Consider the following 18,409-nt stretch of genomic DNA (forward strand, 5'->3'; position numbering starts at 1 on the left):
ATAGGCTAGGGTTGTTTTCCTTGGAGCGGAGCAGGCTGAGGGGGGACCTGATTGAGGTATACAAAATTATGTGGCATTGATAGGATAGATAGGAAGGAACATTTTCCCTTAGCAGAGGGGTCAGTAACCAGGGGGCATAGATTTAAGGTAAGGGGCAGGACGTTTCGAGGGGAGTTGAGGAAAGATTTTTTCACCCAGAGGGTGGTTGGAATTTGGAACACACTGCCTGAAGGGGTGGTAGAGGCAGGAACCCTCATAACATTTAAGGAGTATTTAGATGAGCACTTGAAATGCCATAGCATACAAGGCTATGGGCCAAGTGCTGGAAAATGGGATTAGATTGTATGGATGCTTGATGGTCAGCGCAGGCGCGTTGGGCCGAAAAGCCTGTTTCTGAGCTGTAAAACTCTATGACTCTAAGTGGAAGTGAGCGTTAAACAGCCAAGGGAACTGCTACAGGCTGCACAAAAATAGGGAAATAAAAGCTTATTCCACTTGGCCCTACAAAATTCTTTATGCCTGTTGCATGTCCCTCTCCGGAAATGCCATGCACACTTGTGGCTCAGCTACATGGAGTAGTCACTAGATTCCCCCCACCCACCCTATCAGCACTTGTTCAGCACTGGCAGCTCACCAAGCTTATTAAAATAAAGAAAAATACTGCAGATGCCCATTTGAGGAGCTATGGCAAAGAGGAATGCTCACCATGAGACTGTCTCCATTCAGTCTTTTGGTGATGATCTTAAATTTATGTCCTCTCATTACAAACTCCCTTTACAAACTAACGGAAATAGGTTTTCCTGATTTACTTTATCAAAACCACTCATAATTTTGAATATCTCAATTAAATCTTCTCTTAGCCTTCCTTATTCTAATGAAACAAGCTCCAGATTCTCTTCTCTGTCCTCATAAATGCTCTTTTTCTGGAAACTGCACATAACTCACAAATCTTGAAAGAATCCAAGGTCACCCAAGTATTTGAGGAGAAACATGATTGCTAGGCTGACTTATTCGAAATATGGATATTCCATTCTTAAAAAGTATCTGACAACATCTTTCTAGAATCCCTGTTCCTTCAGAAAGGCATACATATGATAGAACAAACTTTTAGCCTTGTAAAGCACCATTTGGACCACTCTGGAGCTGCCTTGCAGTACAACATAAATACATTTGTTGGATTTATTGTAGTATGTTGAATGCCTGAAGTGTAACAGATACAGAAGCTCTCATAGTGAATCACTTCTATAGATACCCTCTGGAAAAATAAAAGGATGGCATTCACAGGGCACATTCACACAGGGACAACGAAAGTTGCCAAGTTGAGATTTTCTTTTTTGTTGTAGAGCAAACTTAGGTTTTTCTTCATAATTAGTAATAAAAACATAAAACTGCAATCTTTACAGTGCTAACTATTTTTCTTCACTAACATATCAGCGTATGAGTACAATGAGTTTCAGACCTGCTTACACTGTGGGAAGCCCGGCAGCGTATGGGGAACCCAGAATTTGCAGCAGCACACTTGTCAGTGGCTTTTTAACACAGCCACTATATTTGCATCTGACTTCCAGATTTCCAGACCAATTGGAGTGAGTGAACATGATGACGACCTGCATCAATCTATTTTAGCTCAAGTATCTAAAGGGACCATATGAAGATCAGACTTAAAGCATAGTAGAAGTCTTCAGTCAGAGCCACTAGCTACAGAAATGGATCCACAAAGTAGCAAGGCAGCACCACGCTTCAGCGATGGGTCTCTGGGCATGATACTGTGGGCTGTAAGGGTCTGCAAGGAGATTCTGTTCCCTGTGGACAGAAAGAAGAAGTCTGCCCAAGAAGGCATAGTTGGAAGTGACTAAGGAAGTCAGCAGCAGGAGTGTGGTGCCATGCTCCTGGATATAGTGCTCGAAGAGGTTCAATGATCTAACCAGGACAGGAAAGATTATTTCATGGAACATTCAACCACATCCTAATGTACATCTAACCCCAAGTCCCCTCACTTTGCCTTCCCAAGCCTTCTCTTGTACCTCACTTCTCGTACCGACACATCTTGCAGGTGCACCCATCCCTCTCTAAGAACTGTTGTGTTTTCTTTTCGTTGTGCTTACTATGACTTTGGATATCAAGGCACTGACCACGCAGCAAGGCAGCACCACGCTTCAGCGATGGGTCTCTGGGCATGAGACTGTGGGCTGTAAGGGTCTGCAAGGAGATTCTGTTCCCTGTGGACAGAAAGAAGAAGTCTGCCCAAGAAGGCATAGTTGGAAGTGACTAAGGAAGTCAGCAGCAGGAGTGTGGTGCCATGCTCCTGGATATAGTGCTCGAAGAGGTTCAATGATCTAATCAGGACAGGAAAGATTATTTCATGGAACATTCAACCACATCCTAATGTACATCTAACCCCAAGTCCCCTCACTCTGCCTTCCCAAGCCTTCTCTTGTACCTCACTTCTCGTACCGACACATCTTGCAGGTGCACCCATCCCTCTCTAAGAACTGTTGTGTTTTCTTTTCGTTGTGCTTACTATGACTTTGGATATCAAGGCACTGACCACGCATCAGTGGTCAGTGAACACTTGAATAGTGGGTTCCTATATTGAGGGTAGTAGCATGGCATTATATTGCAAAAGAACATCTGTACAAGCCTGGTCTGTTTGATGATCAGCAGCACAGTAAGACTCAGTCACATGGTATGTTACATCATTTCCTCTCTAGCAAAGTGTATTGAAAATGTAACCACACCCACTTAAAGGTGTACTGCAACATCCCCCTTCTCTAGAACTAAAAAGCTCCCACTTACAAGTAAACGCAACTATTTACAATGTAAGAAAACTGTGTGTCTATACATTACAGAATGATGAGCTAGAAAACTCATAGGGTTATAAGTCTCTAAATCTTTGTGGCGGTTGGCTCACACACCCTGACTTAGTAACTGTAATGTTGGCCTGCGGTTATTGGATTTTCTCACAGTGATCTGTGGGAGTAGGATGCTTGGATGTTTCATGGAATGTGGTCTTGGACCTTGTCCTAGATGCAATGGAGTTACCTGGATGTTAAGAATGAGGTACTTCTTTGATTTACCCTCTGTTTCTTCTCATAGTTACTCCACTGGGTGTACTGAGCTCGTATGATCTTGGCTCTGGACAGATCCATGTTACTTCTGTTGGATGCTGAACTTTTACTTGCTGTCCTATCCTTAGAACTAGCAATTCTTTACCTTCTTTCCTGTCATGCACATCATTCATCCTCCCCTGTTTTTCCAAAAATGCCTCTTTTACTTCTGGAAGGGTTGAGTGATGGAAGTGAGGTAGTTTTGTACGTACTGGCCTGCAGAGTAATAGTTCCGCCATTGAGGGTATTGTTGTGCTCAGAGGAATGGCTCTGAGCTGAAGTATACAACGTGTAGATCCTGCTTTGTTTTCCCACACTTCTGAATTAGTGAGTTCACTGTACGAACCATTTTCTCGGCCATGCCATTGGATGTTGGGTAGTGTGGAGATGACGTAGTGTGGTCAATGCCCCACTTTTCGCACATGTGCCTGAATGGCTTCCCTGTGAACTGAGGTCCATTGTCTGATATGACCTCCCTGGGTGCTCCAAATAGACTAAAAATGGCACTCATGTTTCGGCGACCGTTGTACTCGACATATTGTGCAATTGATGGATGATACGATACTTTGAGAAGTAATCAGTGACAACTAAGAAAACATCCCGATGGACGTGGAATAAATAGGGTGCAATCTTGGCCCATGGATGAGTAGGCACTCGTGAGGAATGAGCAGTTCCTTTTGCTGACTTGGCAGTTTTCCTTGGCATGCTGCGCACCGCTTCACTGTGACCTCAATGTCGTTGTGGATGCCTGTCCAATACATTGTTTCTCTGGCTCGTCTTCTGGTTCGATCAATGCCCATATGAGATTGATATTGTTGTTGTAATATGTCACGTCTCAATGTTTCCAGTATGATGACCTTTAAAAATAACTCCCCTGGATATACCAGGTACGTCTTGGTATGCCTAAATACTGTCTCACGTGCTCATGGACATCTTGAATGAAGTCTGGCCATTCTTCCATGAATGTGTTCCAAAGATGCTGTACTGTTGGATGCTTTGCTGTCTCAACCGGCAATAGTTGACATTTCTGCAGCGCAAAGTTCATCAGAGCCACATGGAATACATCCTGTAGCTCCATGTCTATCAAATAAACTTGTAAATCGACGTTTACTTCTGCAGTCTTTGCCGAATTGGGTGACCTGCTTAGTATGTTAGACATAATCATCAGATTGCCAGATTTGTACGCTCAATGCAGTTGTAACCCTGTATTTTTACCAATAGGCACTGCAATCTCGGCAGCGTGCTAGTCAATGGCTTCTTCCAAATCACCTTGAGTGGTTTGTGGTCTGTTTCTACCACAAATCTCTTCCTGAATAGGTATGTGTCAAAATGCATAATTCCATACACCAAGGCTAACATTTCTCTCTCAATGTTCGAATGGTTGGCTGCGCTGTAGACAAAGATTTTGATGCGAATGCAATGGTCTTGCCTTTCTGCAAGATGCATGCTCCTATTTCTTTCTGGGATGCGCCCATTTTGAGAATGGTCACTTCTCTGAGGTCATAAAATTGTAACAACAATGCTTCCAATATCGATTTCTTCAGTTCCTGGAAAAAGATATTGGTAGTTTTGGTACCAAAGAAAATGCACCTCCTTCTTCAATAATTCCCATAGAGACAACGCTTTCTGCACAAAAAATTGGAATATATGAAGATAAAAAGTTGAAGAAACCTAAACAAAGTTGGAGATCCGCCTTATCTTGGGGTGTTTGCATCACATGAACATCCTGCAGCTTGCTGGGGTCAGGACGACTACCTGTACTCGAGTATATTGACCCAAAAAAGTTGACTTGTTGTACATTAATCTTGCATATGTGACTCTTAATTACCAGCCCTTTTTTGCATGCCGCTTGCATCAGGAGTTATAGATTTCTGTCATGCTCCTGTTTTGTCCTTCCCACTATGGCAATCTCGTCCACTATGCAACCTGATACAGTACAAGTAATACGATCCATATACACCTGAAAGACATCTTGGCTAATTGATAGCACAAAAGGAAGACATTGAAAACAATACCAACTGAATGGGGTACAGAATGTAGTCAACTCTTGAGACTTTTCAGCCAAACATACTGACCAATAACCATTCTTTGCTTCTATTTTTGAGAAATATTTGGCTCCTGCAAATTTCGGGTTAATCTCTTCCAGTGTGGGAATCTTGTGTGGACAACGCTTGAGCACTTTGTTCAACCTTCTCGGATCTAGGCAGACTCTAAGTGATCCATCTTTCTTGACTACATATGTGATTGAGCTGCACTCATGGGTGTGTTCTTGTACCTTTCTGATGATCCCATTGATTTCCATCTCGTCCAGTTCAACTTTCAACTTGCACTGAAAGTGGATTCAGCATTTGAGTGGTGGGTCAATTGATGGCATGGTATCGTCTCTTAGATGTAAACTTGTGGCTCCCTTGAAGCTGCCAATTCTATCAAAGCAATCTGGGTACTGTGCTGTTTGAATGCTGACTGAAGTGATGGGCGTATCCTCCGATACTGGTTTGCCCTCCTGCACCTAGCTGTTCCCATGTATCGTCACCAAGGTTAGATCTTAGCATGCTGGTAGACATGCGATCACTGGGTCTTTTGGCTCTACGATGGGGAACGTTTGTGACATCCAGGGTGGCTAGTTATATTTACACTCTATCACAATGGATCCTAAGCACGGAATCGCTGATCCATATGCAGACAATTTTACAGCAGTTGGTTTCGCCATGGCCTTCCATTTGTTTGGGTACATTTAATGTAGAATCCGCAGAGGAGGTGTGTTTGAGCTCACCCTGTATCTATTTTGGCCAATAACGAATGTTTGCCAACTTTTTGTGGACAAATGATCTGGATCGTGGCAAAAACTTCAGATGGTGAAATTACATCTGTGTGTTCTATGATACGGATGGTATGGAAAGTGTGCTCACCCAGCCACTCATCAGTTTGCTTGTCATTGCTACTGTCCGCTTTGTGTGCTTTGCCTGTCAAATCTGCTGTGGTCTTTACTGCTGCCGGAAGGTACTGTCTGCTTGTGATCCACTGGAATCTTTGCGTGACTCCTCACAGCTCCTTCAGCCTTAACTCTTCTGCATTGTCTCTGCCAGTGACCCTTCATGCAGCATGCTTTGCAGAAATCAAAGAATGCTGGGCAACTCTTTGGCGCATGTAGAAGTCCACATCTCTTGCACGGCTTCCCAGGCTTGGATACTCTCATCAGTGTATTCATCATTGAGATTGTACATAGATCTTGTAGACTCAGTCGGCCCGCAATAATGGCTTCATATTTGTGTCCGTCCTTAAGCAGTTCATCAATGCTGCAAACTTAGGATTTATCTAACAGGTCTTTCTGAAATGGATCAATCGATGTGGATGCAATCATCAGCTTGGTGATTCTTTCTGCTAGCTTGGCATCTGAAAAGTCGCACTTACCATCCAAGGCCCCAAACATTCCTTCCAGGTGAAGCACTGATTTACTTGTACTTCTTTCAATTTAGTATACTGTATTCACTGCTCACAATGCAGTCTCCTCTACACTGGGGAGACCAAACGCAGATTGGGTTACCGCTTTGCAGAACACCTCCGTTCAGTCCGCAAGCATAACCCCAAGCTTCCGGTTGCTTGCCATTTCAATTCAGTACCCTGCTCTCAAATCCATATTTCTGTCCCTGGTCTGCTGCAGTGTTCTAGTGAACATCAACGTAAGCTTGAGGAACAGCACCTCATTTTCCGATTAGGCACTCAACAGCCTTCCGAACTCAACATTGAGTTCAATAATTTCAGAGCATAACTGGCCTTTTTTATTATTATTTTATTTTATTTTTGAACCATGTGCCTGCCTTAAACTTGATTTTTCATGTTTGGGCTTTTGGACAGAGCTGTCTATTATTCAATCATTAACACTCTCTCTGGACTAATGTTTTGTCTTTCACCACACCATTAACACTCCCTTTGCTTTGTCCCATGACACCTTTGTCATTTAATCTCTCTTGTCCTCTGTCCTATCACATGCCTTCCCTTTCATTCCCTTCCCCCCACGCCTGCTTCACTTGCTTAAATCTATTACAGTTCTAACCTTTGCCAGTTCTGATGAAAGGTCACAGACCTGAAAAGTTAACTCTGTTTCTCTCTCCACAGATGCTGCCAGACCTGCTGAGTATTTCCAGCATTTTTTGTTTTTATTTCAGATTTCCAGCATCTGCAGTATTTTGCTTTTATTAAAGGATTTGTAGTTGCACAAGGAATTCACTTGGGCGTTGAACACAATGTTTCAGTGTTATCTTTCTGTTTCATGTTTGCGCACCATAAACCTTATTTCAAAGCTCCATTATCCAGTTTTGTCCATTTTTGCCTGCAGCCTGCCAAGTGGCTTTTGCATTGTGAAGCATGGTAAGACCCCCACCACCCCCCAAGATCAGTCCAGGTGCTTGAATTACATCTTCAGCATCCCAATTGCTTGCTCTATAACAGCTCTGGTGGTCAGATGGCTTCTGTTCTACGTTTTCTGGGCATCATTGTTTGAGCTCCTCACAGGTGTCATCAGTCATGTCTTCACCAGTAGCCCTTGCCTCCAAGGAACTATCCACTAACTCTGCTTTTGAGGTGTGAATCTCAGGGAGGTTGACTGGTGCTGATTTAAAGCATCATGGCAGTTCCCTGGGAATCTTGCACAAATGCGTATGATGATCTTTTTGTGGTTGTAGATGAACTGAACATTGATGGAGGGGAATCCCTTTTGGTTGATGAAGACTCCAGGGTGATTTGGGGAGTGTCTTGATTGCCACGTGCGTGCAGTCGATGTCTCCCTGGACTTGTTGGAAGCCAACCAGAGTGGCAAAGCCAGGCACCTGTTCATTCTGAGTGGCCTCATCTGTTGAGAATTACACATAAGTTTCAGCCTTGGCAAACACGGTATCCATCACCTGCGAGATGCATTTGTGGTCAGCAGATGGCAAGATTCTACAAATTTCATCTGCAGATCCATGGAAGCAACCAGAGGATAAGAAATTAAGGGCTGTGGTGACTTTGACAGCCATTGGCAATCCATGCCCTCCTGGTCCATTTGGCAGGAGGTCTTCTTCTAGAAGGCTGCAAATGTCAGTGACCACCTGATGGGAAACTCTGAGCCTCCTGAGGCACTGGTGCTCAGTCATGTCAAGGAAGCTTATCCTCTACCTGTCAACCATGTGTTGAGGTTAATGCCTCCTGTCAGCTGGAGCTCTATGCTCATCTCCTCTCTCCTGTGACGTGATAACTATTGAAAAGAAAGCTGCTGCTCCTGCTGGCACTACTCTTGGTGCTGTTGGTGATGGTGTTGCTGGTTGGATAGTTGGAAAGTGTAGGCCAATCCAAAATAGCAAAAGTGGTGGAAATACCTGCAAAGCAGTGAAAGAACACTCTCAGAACAAGTCCTGTGAGCAAAAGCCTTTCACCCATGCTGGGAAGCAGGTGCAAGATATCAATATTTAAAGCATTTCTTGCCTGTCATTTGTTCAGCCCCCTTAAATTCCGCAGGCCCCTTGCCTTGTTTTCCCGGGAGAGTTCCAGGAAGCTCGGGGAACCCATGCCCACACAACTAAAGTCAGAATTCAGGGTTAAAGAAGCAGATAGTTAGCAGTTTACATACTTAAACTGCCGACCCACCCACCCACGGAATTTTCCCAGGTGCTGCAGATCAAGTTCAGGTTAAAGGTGGAAGTCAGAAAATTTCTGTCAGTTTCCCAATTTCAGCACTTTTAACCTACTACCTACTTACAAACCCACTCACCTTGTCAGGTTAAAGCTCTGACCAATGTGTCTGGTAGGTGATACCTCTGTAATTTTGCCTTTTGCCCAATGTACTGGTGCACAATGTTGTCCTTGTGTGCACTTTACTGTTGCCCGAATGGAAGGAGTAGGTGTGGAAGATTTTTGAGAGATTTCCTGAGGACCAGATTATGATTCTGCTAGTCTCCTACCTTTATGTGTGATGATCTAAACAACCCTATTAAGAGCAGAATGTCCATTTTGTATGTGAACATGTGCAGGCTTTGAGGTTCTCCTTCTGCCACTCTCTTCCTCACTAACCTATATTGGTTCAAATTCTCACTCTTGTGTTTAAATTCTTCCACAGTCTTGTCCCTCCCTATCTTTATAATCTCTTCCAACTCTACAACCCCACCCTCCCTCCAAGTTTCCATTCTTCTGACTCTGGCACCTGTGAATCCGTCACCTGCTCCCATGCACTCCAACATTGACAACTCTGCCTTCAGTCACTTAGTTCCAACTCTCTGCTATATCCTCTCTAAACTACACCATCTCTCCACATCCATCTCCTCTTTCAAGACTTTAATTAAAGTCCACCTCTTTGACCAAGCTTTTTGTCACCTTTCCTAATCTCTGTCTTCAGCTCAGCATCAATTTTACACGTGCCTCTGCCAAGTGCTTTTGACATTTTTCGATGTTAAAGGTGTTCTAATAAATGCAAATTGTTGTTGCTGTTGTTGAATGTCCTTCATCAAAAGTGCTGCTACTCCACAGTGATATTCCCCTTTAACAACTGAGACAATTTGAGTATATGATTAAATGCACATCTTCCAAAAATGCTAACCTAGTCATGTTAATGGATGATTTATAACGTACTGTGCTAGTTAGATTTTAATGCTTCAGCCTATCATATGCATATGTGAAGGTTGAAAAATTAAACAGTGTATTTAATGATCCAAAGAGCAAGAATTCAATCACAAACTGTAAAGTGACTATACAGTGCAAACCCCATGCACAGGAATAATATAAGCAGCTGTCCCATACAGTGCTCGGAGATCAAGGGGAAAACTGGAAGCAGGATTCATGCAAACAAGGCACAAAGTATATTAAAGTTCCAAAGGGTTATTTCATGTTATGCTTTGTTTTAAAGTCATTACAGGGCATCTCAATGGTTTCAGGGCCTGTGTGTTTACATGCACTTCTGTATTAGTGAGTGGAGCACTTGTTAAACGTAACAGCATCTTGCAGGGATCTCCTTATGACCTCCAGCGTCTGAGTTATATGTTCTCAAAATCCCTCCTTCGCAGTTGCCGGCAACTGTTCTCCAATCAAGTTGAAACTGGTCATAATTTAATTTTGCAATTTGGATCAATAAACCTCCGTAGCTGCAGTGAAAACTTTTGTAAGAGATGTGCCTACGGCTTGTGTAAGTGAAGTCTCCACTGTAGATGCCATTTGTGTTTGCTTGTGCATAATCTATTGGTTCAGTCTATCCTTAAATCGTTCAATGCTTTGTGTATGGAGACAAATAGCTGCTCAATACAGACTCCATGGATAGGATTTTATGTGACTTGGCAGTGAGGGGAAGGTGGGACCGGAAGCAAGGGGTGAGGAACTCCGACGCCTGTTCTCAGAGTGATCTCGCATTAGCTGGCCAATTAACGGGCAGCATATTAACCAACTGTGCAGCAGCCATAGACCATCCTGCCCAGCAGCCTCAGACCATCCTGCCCAGCAGCCTCAGACCATCCTGCCCAGTAGCCTCAGACCATCCTGCCCAGTAGCCTCAGACCATCTGCCCAGCAGCCTCAGACCAACTGCCCAGAAGCCTCAGACCATCCTGCCCAGCAGCCTCAGAACATCTGCCCAGCAGCTTCAACATCTGGCCGGCAGCCCCACACCATACTGCCCAGTAGCCTCAGACCATTCAGCCCAGTAGCCTCAGAGCCATCCTGCCCAGCAGCCTCAGACCATCCTGACCAGCAGCCTCAGAGCCATCCTGCCCAGCAGCCTCATACCATCCTGCCGAGCAGCCTCAGGCCCTGTACAGCAGTCTCAGACCATCAGTAGAGCAGCCTCAAATCATCCTGTCCAGCAACCTCAGAGCCATCCTGCCCAGCAGCCTCAGACCATCCTGACCAGCAGCCTCAGAGCCATCCTGCCCAGCAGCCTCATACCATCCTGCCGAGCAGCCTCAGGCCCTGTACAGCAGTCTCAGACCATCTGCCCAGCAGCCTCAGGTCATCCTGCCCAGCAGCCTCAGACCATCTGCCCAGCAGCCTCAGGCCACCTGTACAGCAGCCTCAGACCATCTGCCCAGCAGTCTCAGACTATCTACCCAGCAGACTCAGACCATCTGTACAGCAGCCTCAGATCATCTGACCAGCAGCCTCAGATCATCTGCAGAGCAGCCTCAGACCATCTGTAGAGCAGCCTCAGACCATCTATAGAGCAGCCCTAGACCATCCTGCCAAGCAGCCTCAGACCATCCAGCCCAGTAGCCTCAGACCATCCTGCCCAGCAGTCTGAGAGCATCCCACCCTGCAACCTCAGACCATCCTGCCCAGCAGCCTCAGACCATCTGTACAGCAGCCTCAGACCATCTGCCCAGCAGCCTCAGACCATCTGTAGAGCAGCCTCAGACCATCCTGCCCAGCAGCCTCAGAGCCATCCTGCCCAGCAGCCTCAGAGCCATCCTGACCTGCAGCCTCAGAGACATCCTGCCCAGCAACCTCAAACCATCCTGCCCAGCAGCCTCAGACCATCTGCCCAGCAGTCTCAGACTATCTGCTCAGCAGTCTCAGACCATCTATACAGCAGCCTCAGGTTATCCTGCCCTGCAACCTCAGACCATCCTGCCCTGCAACCTCAGACCATCCTGCCCAGCAGCCTCAGACCATCCTGCCCAGCAGCCTCAGACCATCTGCCCAGCAGCCTCAAACCATCTGTAGAGCAGTCTCAGACCATTCTGCCCAGCAGCCCTAGACCATCCTGCCCAGCAGCCTCAGACCATCCAGCACTGCAGCCTCAGACCATCCTGCCCAGCAGCCGCAGACCATCCTGCCCAGTAGCCTCAGACCATCTGCCCAGCAGCCTCAGACAATCTGCCCAAAAGCCTCAGACCATCCTGCACAGCAGCCTCAGACCATCAGGCCCAGTAGCCTCAGACCATCCTACCCAGCAGCCTCACCATCTGCCCAGCACCCTCAGACCATACTGCCCAGCAGCCTCAGACCATCCTACCCAGCAGCCTCACCATCTGCCCAGCAGCCGTAGACCATCCTGCCCAGCAGCCTCAGACCATCCTGTCCAGCAGCCTCAGATCATCTGTAGAGCAGCCTCAAACCATCTGCCCAGCAGCCTCAGACCATCTGTACAGCAGCCTCAGACCATCCTGCCCAGCAGCCTCAGACCATCCTGCCCAGCAGCCTCAGACCGTCTGTACAGCAGCCTCAGACCATCCTGCCCAGCAGCCTCAGATCATCTGTAGAGCAGCCTCAAACCATCTGCCCAGCAGCCTCAGATCATCTGTAGAGCAGCCTCAGACCCTCCGCCCAGTAGCCTACCATCTGCCCAGTGGCCTCAGACCATGTGGACAGCAGCCTCAGACCATCCTGCCCAGCAGCCTGAGCATCTGCCCTGCAGCTTCAGACCATCTTCCCAGCAGCTTCAGACCATCTGCCCAACCGTCTCAGACTATCTGCCCAGCATCCTCAGACCATCTGCCCAGCAGCCTCAGGCCATCCTGCCTAGAGGCATCAGACCATCTGTAGAGCAGCCTCAGACCATCCTGCCCAGCAGCCTCAGACCATCCTGCCCAGCAGTCTCAGACCATCATGCGCAGCAGCCTCAGACCATCTGCCCAGCAGCCTCAGACCATCCTGCCCAGCAGCCTCAGACCATCCTGCCCAGCAGCCTCAGACCATCCTGCCGAGAGGCTTCAGACCATCTGTAGAGCAGCCTCAGACCATACTGCCCAGCAGCCTCAGACCATCCTGCCCATCAGCCTCAGACCATCATGCGCAGCAGCCTCAGACCATCTGCCCAGCAGTCTCAGATCATCTGCTCAGCAGTCTCAGACTATCTGCCCAGCAGCCTCAGACCATCTGCCCAGCAGCCTCAGACCATCAGGCCCAGTAGCTCGGACCATCCTACCCAGCAGCCTCACCATCTGCCCAGCAGCCCCAGACCATACTGCCCAGTAGCCTCAGACCATCCTACCCCGCAGCCTCACCATCTGCCCAGCAGCCGTTGACCATCCTGCCCAGCAGCCTCAGACCATCCTGCCCAGCAGCCTCAGACCATCTGCAGAGCAGCCTCAAACCATCTGCCCAGCAGCCTCAGACCATCTGTACAGCAGCCTCAGACCATCCTGCCCAGCAGCCTCAGACCATCCTGCCCAGCAGCCTCAGACTGTCTGTACAGCAGCCTCAGACCCTCCGCCTAGTATCCTACCATCTGCCCAGTGGCCTCAGACCATCTGTACAGCAGCCTCAGACCACCTTGCCCAGCAGACTCAGACCATCTGTTAAGCAGCCTCAGACCCTCCGCCTAGTATCCTACCATCTGCCCAGTGGCCTCAGACCATCTGTACAGCAGCCTCAGACCACCTTGCCCAGCAGCCTCAGACCATCTGTTAAGCAGCCTCAGACCCTCCGCCCAGTAGCCTACCATCTGCCCAGTAGCCTCAGACCATGTGTACAGCAGCCTCAGACCATCTGCCCAGCAGCCTCAGACCATCCTGCCCAGCAGCCTCAGACCATCCTGCCCAGCAGCCTTGGACCATCCTGCCCAGCAGCCTCAGAGCCATCCTGCCCTGCAGCCCAAGTGCCATCCTGCCCAGCAGCCTCAGACCATCCTGCCCAGCAGGCTCAGACCGTCTGTACAGCAGCCTCAGACCATCCTGCCCTGCAGCCTCAGACCATCCTGCCCAGCAGCCTCAGACCATCATGCGCAGCAGCCTCAGACCATCTGCCCAAAAGCCTCAGACCATCCTGCCCTGCAGCCTCAGACCATCCTGCCCAAGAGCCTCAGACCATCTGCCCAACAGCCTCAGACAATCTGCCCAGCAGTCTCAGACCATCTGCTCAGCAGTCTCAGACTCTGCCCAGCAGCTTCAGACCATCTGTAGAGCAGCCTCAGACCATCCTGCCCAGCAGCCTTGGACCATCCTGCCCAGCAGCCTCAGAGCCATCCTGCCCTGCAGCCCAAGTGCCATCCTGCCCAGCAGCCTCAGACCATCCTGCCCAGCAGACTCAGAACCATCCTGCCCAGCAGACTCAGAACCATCCTGCCCAGCAGCCTCAGACCATCTGTACAGCAGCCTCAGGTCATCCTGCCCTGCAAACTCAGACCATCCTGCCCTGCAACCTCAGACCATCCTGCCCAGCAGCCTCAGACCATCCTGCCCAGCAGCCTCAGACCATCTGCCCAGCAGCCTCAGACCATCTGCCCAGCAGCCTCAGACCATCTGTACAACAGCCTCAGACCATTTGCCCAGAAGCCTGACCAACTGTACCACAGCTTGAGACCATCTTGTCCAGCAGCCTCAGATCAACTGTAGAGCAGCCTCAGACCAGCCTGCCCAGCAGCCTCAGACCATCCTGCCCAGCAGCCTCAGACAATCCTGCCCTGCAGCCTCAGACCATCCTGCCCAGCAGCCGCAGACAATCTGCCCAGCAGCCTCAGACCATCCTGCCCAGCAGCCTGAGAGCATCTGCCCTGCAGCCTCAGACCATCTGCCCAGCAGCCCCAGACCATCTGCCCCAGTCACAGATTATCTGCCCAGCAGCCTCATAGCATCTGTAGACAGCCTCAGGCCATCCTGCCCAGCAGCCTCAGACCATCTGTACAGCAGAGTCAGACCATCTGCCCAGCAGCTTCAGACCATCTGTAGAGCAGCCTCAGACCATCCTGCCCAGCTGCCATAGCCCATCCTGCCCAGCAGCCTCAGACCATCCTGCCCAGCAGCCTCAGATCAACTGTAGAGCAGCCTCAGACCATCTGCCCAGCAGTCTCAGATCATCTGCTCAGCAGTCTCAGACTATCTGCCCAGCAGCCTCAGACCATCTGCCCAGCAGCCTCAGACCATCAGGCCCAGTAGCTCGGACCATCCTACCCAGCAGCCTCACCATCTGCCCAGCAGCCCCAGACCATACTGCCCAGTAGCCTCAGACCATCCTACCCCGCAGCCTCACCATCTGCCCAGCAGCCGTAGACCATCCTGCCCAGCAGCCTCAGACCATCCTGCCCAGCAGCCTCAGACCATCTGCAGAGCAGCCTCAAACCATCTGCCCAGCAGCCTCAGACCATCTGTACAGCAGCCTCAGACCATCCTGCCCAGCAGCCTCAGACCATCCTGCCCAGCAGCCTCAGACCATCCTGCCCAGCAGCCTCAGACTGTCTGTACAGCAGCCTCAGACCCTCCGCCTAGTATCCTACCATCTGCCCAGTGGCCTCAGACCATCTGTACAGCAGCCTCAGACCACCTTGCCCAGCAGACTCAGACCATCTGTTATGCAGCCTCAGACCATCTGTTAAGCAGCCTCAGACCCTCCGCCTAGTATCCTACCATCTGCCCAGTGGCCTCAGACCATCTGTACAGCAGCCTCAGACCACCTTGCCCAGCAGCCTCAGACCATCTGTTAAGCAGCCTCAGACCCTCCGCCCAGTAGCCTACCATCTGCCCAGTGGCCTCAGACCATGTGTACAGCAGCCTCAGACCATCCTGCCCAGCAGCCTGAGAGCATCTGCCATGCAGTCTCAGACCATCTGCCCAGCAGCCTCAGACCATCCTGCCCAGCAGCCTCAGACCATCCTGCCCAGCAGCCTCAGACCATCCTGCCCAGCAGCCTTGGACCATCCTGCCCAGCAGCCTCAGAGCCATCCTGCCCTGCAGCCCAAGTGCCATCCTGCCCAGCAGCCTCAGACCATCCTGCCCAGCAGGCTCAGACCGTCTGTACAGCAGCCTCAGACCATCCTGCCCTGCAGCCTCAGACCATCCTGCCCAGCAGCCTCAGACCATGCGCAGCAGCCTCAGACCATCTGCCCATCAGCCTCAGACCATCCTGCCCTGCAGCCTCAGACCATCCTGCCCAAGAGCCTCAGACCATCTGCCCAGCAGCCTCAGACCATCTGCCCAGCAGTCTCAGACCATCTGCTCAGCAGTCTCAGACTATCTGCCCAGCAGCTTCAGACCATCTGTAGAGCAGCCTCAGACCATCCTGCCCAGCAGCCTTGGACCATCCTGCCCAGCAGCCTCAGAGCCATCCTGCCCTGCAGCCCAAGTGCCATCCTGCCCAGCAGCCTCAGACCATCCTGCCCAGCAGCCTCAGAACCATCCTGCCCAGCAGACTCAGAACCATCCTGCCCAGCAGCCTCAGACCATCTGCCCAGCAGTCTCAGACTATCTGCCCAGCAGCTTCAGACCATCTGTAGAGCAGCCTCAGACCATCCTGCCCAGCAGCCTTGGACCATCCTGCCCAGCAGCCTCAGAGCCATCCTGCCCTGCAGCCCAAGTGCCATCCTGCCCAGCAGCCTCAGACCATCCTGCCCAGCAGCCTCAGAACCATCCTGCCCAGCAGACTCAGAACCATCCTGCCCAGCAGCCTCAGACCATCTGTACAGCAGCCTCAGGTCATCCTGCCCTGCAAACTCAGACCATCCTGCCCTGCAACCTCAGACCATCCTGCCCAGCAGCCTCAGACCATCCTGCCCAGCAGCCTCAGACCATCTGCCCAGCAGCCTCAGACCATCTGCCCAGCAGCCTCAGACCATCTGTACAACAGCCTCAGACCATTTGCCCAGAAGCCTCAGACCAACTGTACCACAGCTTGAGACCATCTTGTCCAGCAGCCTCAGATCAACTGTAGAGCAGCCTCAGACCAGCCTGCCCAGCAGCCTCAGACCATCCTGCCCAGCAGCCTCAGACAATCCTGCCCTGCAGCCTCAGACCATCCTGCCCAGCAGCCGCAGACAATCTGCCCAGCAGCCTCAGACCATCCTGCCCAGCAGCCTGAGAGCATCTGCCCTGCAGCCTCAGACCATCTGCCCAGCAGCCCCAGACCATCTGCCCCAGTCACAGATTATCTGCCCAGCAGCCTCATAGCATCTGTAGACAGCCTCAGGCCATCCTGCCCAGCAGCCTCAGACCATCTGTACAGCAGAGTCAGACCATCTGCCCAGCAGCTTCAGACCATCTGTAGAGCAGCCTCAGACCATCCTGCCCAGCTGCCATAGCCCATCCTGCCCAGCAGCCTCAGACCATCCTGCCCAGCAGCCTCAGATCAACTGTAGAGCAGCCTCAGACCATTTGCCCAGAAGCCTCAGACCAACTGTACCGCAGCTTGAGACCATCTTGTCCAGCAGCCTCAGACCATCTGTACAGCAGCCTCAGACCATCCTGCCCAGCAGCCTCAAACCATCCTGCCCAGCAGCCTCAAACCATCTGCCCAGCAGCCTCAGACCATCCTGCCCAGCAGCCTCGGACCATCTGTACAGCAGCCTGAGACCATCCTGCCCAGCAGCCTCAGACCATCTGTAGAGCAGCCTCAGACCATCCTGCCCAGCAGCCTCAGACCATCCTGCCCAGCAGCCTCAGAGCCATCCTGCCCAGCAGCCTCAGAGCCATCCTGACCTGCAGCCTCAGAGACATCCTGCCCAGCAACCTCAAACCATCCTGCCCAGCAGCCTCAGACCATCTGCCCAGCAGTCTCAGACTATCTGCTCAGCAGTCTCAGACCATCTATACAGCAGCCTCAGGTTATCCTGCCCTGCAACCTCAGACCATCCTGCCCTGCAACCTCAGACCATCCTGCCCAGCAGCCTCAGACCATCCTGCCCAGCAGCCTCAGACCATCTGCCCAGCAGCCCTAGACCATCCTGCCCAGCAGCCTCAGACCATCCAGCACTGCAGCCTCAGACCATCCTGCCCAGCAGCCGCAGACCATCCTGCCCAGTAGCCTCAGACCATCTGCCCAGCAGCCTCAGACAATCTGCCCAAAAGCCTCAGACCATCCTGCACAGCAGCCTCAGACCATCAGGCCCAGTAGCCTCAGACCATCCTACCCAGCAGCCTCACCATCTGCCCAGCACCCTCAGACCATACTGCCCAGCAGCCTCAGACCATCCTACCCAGCAGCCTCACCATCTGCCCAGCAGCCATAGACCATCCTGCCCAGCAGCCTCAGACCATCCTGTCCAGCAGCCTCAGATCATCTGTAGAGCAGCCTCAAACCATCTGCCCAGCAGCCTCAGACCATCTGTACAGCAGCCTCAGACCATCCTGCCCAGCAGCCTCAGACCATCCTGCCCAGCAGCCTCAGACCGTCTGTACAGCAGCCTCAGACCATCCTGCCCAGCAGCCTCAGATCATCTGTAGAGCAGCCTCAAACCATCTGCCCAGCAGCCTCAGATCATCTGTAGAGCAGCCTCAGACCCTCCGCCCAGTAGCCTACCATCTGCCCAGTGGCCTCAGACCATGTGGACAGCAGCCTCAGACCATCCTGCCCAGCAGCCTGAGCATCTGCCCTGCAGCTTCAGACCATCTTCCCAGCAGCTTCAGACCATCTGCCCAACCG

General features: G+C 50.8%; 1 protein-coding gene across 1 annotated transcript; it reads left to right on the plus strand.

Moving 5' to 3' along the window:
• The first annotated feature begins 12,667 nt into the window (after positions 1-12,667).
• Positions 12,668-16,938, plus strand: LOC137373197 (uncharacterized). Its single transcript, XM_068038054.1, has 2 exons — positions 12,668-12,967; positions 15,910-16,938. Exons 1-2 carry the CDS (start codon positions 12,668-12,670, stop codon positions 16,936-16,938), a joined length of 1,329 nt encoding a protein of 442 aa, XP_067894155.1.
• The last annotated feature ends 1,471 nt before the right edge of the window (positions 16,939-18,409 follow it).

Source organism: Heterodontus francisci, chromosome 8 (genome assembly GCF_036365525.1).
Source record: "Heterodontus francisci isolate sHetFra1 chromosome 8, sHetFra1.hap1, whole genome shotgun sequence".
NCBI lineage: Eukaryota > Metazoa > Chordata > Chondrichthyes > Heterodontiformes > Heterodontidae > Heterodontus > Heterodontus francisci.

Excerpts from the sequence above, each read along its gene's own strand:
- LOC137373197 (XM_068038054.1), top strand. The coding sequence starts at position 12,668 with ATGCGCAGCAGCCTCAGACCATCTGCCCAGCAGCCTCAGACCATCCTG. Across the intron at positions 12,968-15,909 it reads GCCTCAGACCATCAGGCCCA|CCTCAGACCATCCTGCCCAA; the intron begins GTAGCTCGGACC and ends CCTGCCCTGCAG.